The following is a 2,826-nucleotide window of genomic DNA, read 5'->3' as shown; positions in this document are numbered from 1 at the left end:
TCAAAAGTAAATAACTTTTTCTTAAAGTGCTTTTCTTTCCACCAAATATCTCATTTTTCTCTCACTGAACCATCTTTTTCACTGCTGCCTGTAAAATCCCAAAAGAAATTATCTTGAAATGTTATTTTATTTCATATGAGATTAAAAACATTTATGGGTAAGGGCAACATTTTGGAGATGCAATCTTAGCTGTTTCCCATCATTGCAATATCAAGTTCCCTCCAAATGATTGTTATTTAAATCCGTTTAATAACCATTTTATTTTCAAATTAAATCTATTTTATCCAAATTTTGTTATAATGATTTGTATCTTTCTTAACCATTTTTTAAAAAAATTTAAGGTTTTGTTTGATAATCATTTCGTTTTTTGTTTTTTATTTTTGAAAATTATGTTTATAAACACTACTTTTACTTTCAAATTTTTTCCTTTAACTACTTTTTTCCAATGGTTTAAAAAACCAAACCAAATTTTAAAAACTAAAAGAAGTAGCTTTTAAAAATTTATTTTTGTTTTTGAAATTTGACTAAGAATTCAACCATTATACTTAAGAAGTATGCAAATTATTGTAAGAAATAGGAAGGAAACCGGCTTAGTTTTAAAAAACTAAAAACAAAAAACGAAATAGTTACCAAACAGGATTTAAATTTTTTAGTTTTCAAAATTTGACTTATTTTTTAAAAATATTAGTAAAAAATAGATTACAAAACAAGAAATTTAGAGTTTAAATGAGTATTTTTAGGCTTAATTTGTAAAAAATCAAAGACAAAAGACTAAACACAGAAAATGAAAGTACTATCAAATGAGGACTTGAAAAATAGGTGCTTGAATTTTTTAGTATTTGAGATCAGGACAAATTTCACTTAATATGTTCTCATAACAAATTTAAATGAATGTCAAGGTTTTACCTTTGCGTTAAAGCTTTTTTCCCTTTTTTAATCCAACAATATGTAAAGTGAAAGATTCAAATCTCTGTCGTTGATGGTTTATACTTTATATCATTTCAGTCATCGTCCTTAGGTTAGCAAGAACTATAAATTTTAAAGGTCTGTATGGATTTACTCGTGAAAAAAATATTTTTCAAAAAACTCATTTTTATATAAATACTTTTGATAAAAACTGATTAAGAGTATATTTGGAATACATTTTCAAGTGTTTAATTTAAAAAATAAGTCATTTTAAAAGAAATTGGAGTATTTGAAAACCGCTTAAAATAACTTTTCAAGTATATTTTAATAAATTTTTATCAAAAGTGTTTAAATAAAATAATTTTTTTAAAATACTTTTTTTTAAGTCAATCCAAATGAACCCTAAAATACATCGGAAAAGTTATTTTGAGTGGTTGTCATACTCTTCAATTTCTTTTAAAAATTTTTAGTTTTTAAATTAAACACTTGAAAATGTATTTCAAATACATCTTAATATGTGTTTATATGATTTTTTTTCTTAATAGTTTTTTATTTTGTTTATTTATTTAATTTTGGCTTGTATAAGAAAACCTAGCATAATTTAGAGAAAAAAAAAATGAGATATATGGGGAAAAAATTCAAAGTCACTATTAGGGTGACATTTCTAATTTTTTTTTTCTTCAAATCCGCTAAGTCGTCTACTCAGGTGTATAACATTAAATTTTGTTCGTCCATTTTTTTTTAATAAAAAATTTATCTACACTTATTAGTTTAAGCTTTTAGATTAATCCATAATTTAACGTAATATTAGATTCACTACATAATACAATAAGCTGGATTAAACTGTACAAACCTACAAGAACTTTCCGTTTTGTTTTTGTTTTACATATTTCAAGAATTTCATTCACATCCCAAATAACTTGATGGATCAAAGAGAAAAGAAGAATAGAACTCAAGAGCGTTTTTGATAGAAACCATGAATGTTTTTCCAAGACTCTTCTTTCTGCATCTTCAACTGCTTATAGAAGTTCCCAATAAACGTCTCAGCTTGAGCAAACAATTCTTGCTCATTATTTCCGCCCCCGCCAACCTCCTCTTCCACATCCTCGACCGCTGTCGTGTCCTCCGCCTCGCTATCGCCCTCTCCGATATAGAAAATACTCGAAGCAGAGGGACACTTCTTAAGAGATTCCATCTTGACATTGCCAGCCGGATTTTTGTCGGAGTGAGCCTTCTCCAAAGCCCGGTGCTTCTTGGCGGAGCTTTCCACGGTTTCGGATAAAGTTAAAGAAAGCTTGTTGGTTTTGTCTTGATCAGGAGGATCATTATTTGGGAAAGCTGATGAGAGAAGGCCAGCTTGTGCTCCAAGGGCAATGATGAGGAGGTTGAAGATGAAGTAAAGATATGTTGGTCTTAGGGATGAAGAAAGAAGAGGAGTTATTACTAGAAGCACTGTGAGGCCTAAAAGCACTAGAATTTCTGATTTCTTGAACTTGTTCATGACTTTTGATATCTTCAAGCTTCTGCTAAATTATCCCAAAAGTGTATAGGAGTTCTTGGTAGAGGAAAATAGAGTAAAAGCTTTTTGCCACATTTATAGGTATAGAAAGACTCTGGTTCTGTATGCAGGGATGATGTTGAGTTTCTTTATTGAAAATAAAGTACTAATTAAGCTTTTCTACCCGTCTTTTACTGGATTTTTGACGTGTTGCACCCATCTTTATATGGTTCACCTAATAGTCCAATCACAGTTTGCTATACTGAACTGCTTAAAAAAGGAAAGAAAAAACATATATTTTTGAGTTTGTTTTTTCTATGTGATTGAAAAGGATAATAGTAAGTGTTGGATTTTGACAAAATATTAAAATTGTAATTGTCCCCACATTGGAAAGGTTCAAGGAAGCGATGAACTCCAAATTC

At 28.9% G+C, this 2,826-nt stretch overlaps 1 protein-coding gene across 1 annotated transcript; it reads right to left on the bottom strand.

The window, feature by feature from the left end:
* Positions 1-1,690: 1,690 nt before the first annotated feature.
* LOC150032444 (uncharacterized) lies at positions 1,691-2,543 on the bottom strand. Its single transcript, XM_090307449.1, has one exon. The coding sequence runs from the start codon at positions 2,405-2,407 to the stop codon at positions 1,859-1,861; it is 549 nt and encodes a 182-aa protein (XP_090163575.1). The 5' UTR covers positions 2,408-2,543; the 3' UTR covers positions 1,691-1,858.
* Positions 2,544-2,826: the final 283 nt, after the last annotated feature.

Source organism: Benincasa hispida, chromosome 11, assembly GCF_027475165.1.
Source record: "Benincasa hispida cultivar pf3 chromosome 11, pf3_genome.v1.1, whole genome shotgun sequence".
NCBI lineage: Eukaryota > Viridiplantae > Streptophyta > Magnoliopsida > Cucurbitales > Cucurbitaceae > Benincasa > Benincasa hispida.
Note: the sequence above shows the minus strand (reverse complement) of the source record. Positions and strands in the feature narration are given on the sequence as shown.

Coding starts and splice junctions, on each gene's coding strand:
- LOC150032444 (XM_090307449.1), bottom strand. CDS start 2,407: ATGAACAAGTTCAAGAAATCAGAAATTCTAGTGCTTTTAGGCCTCACA.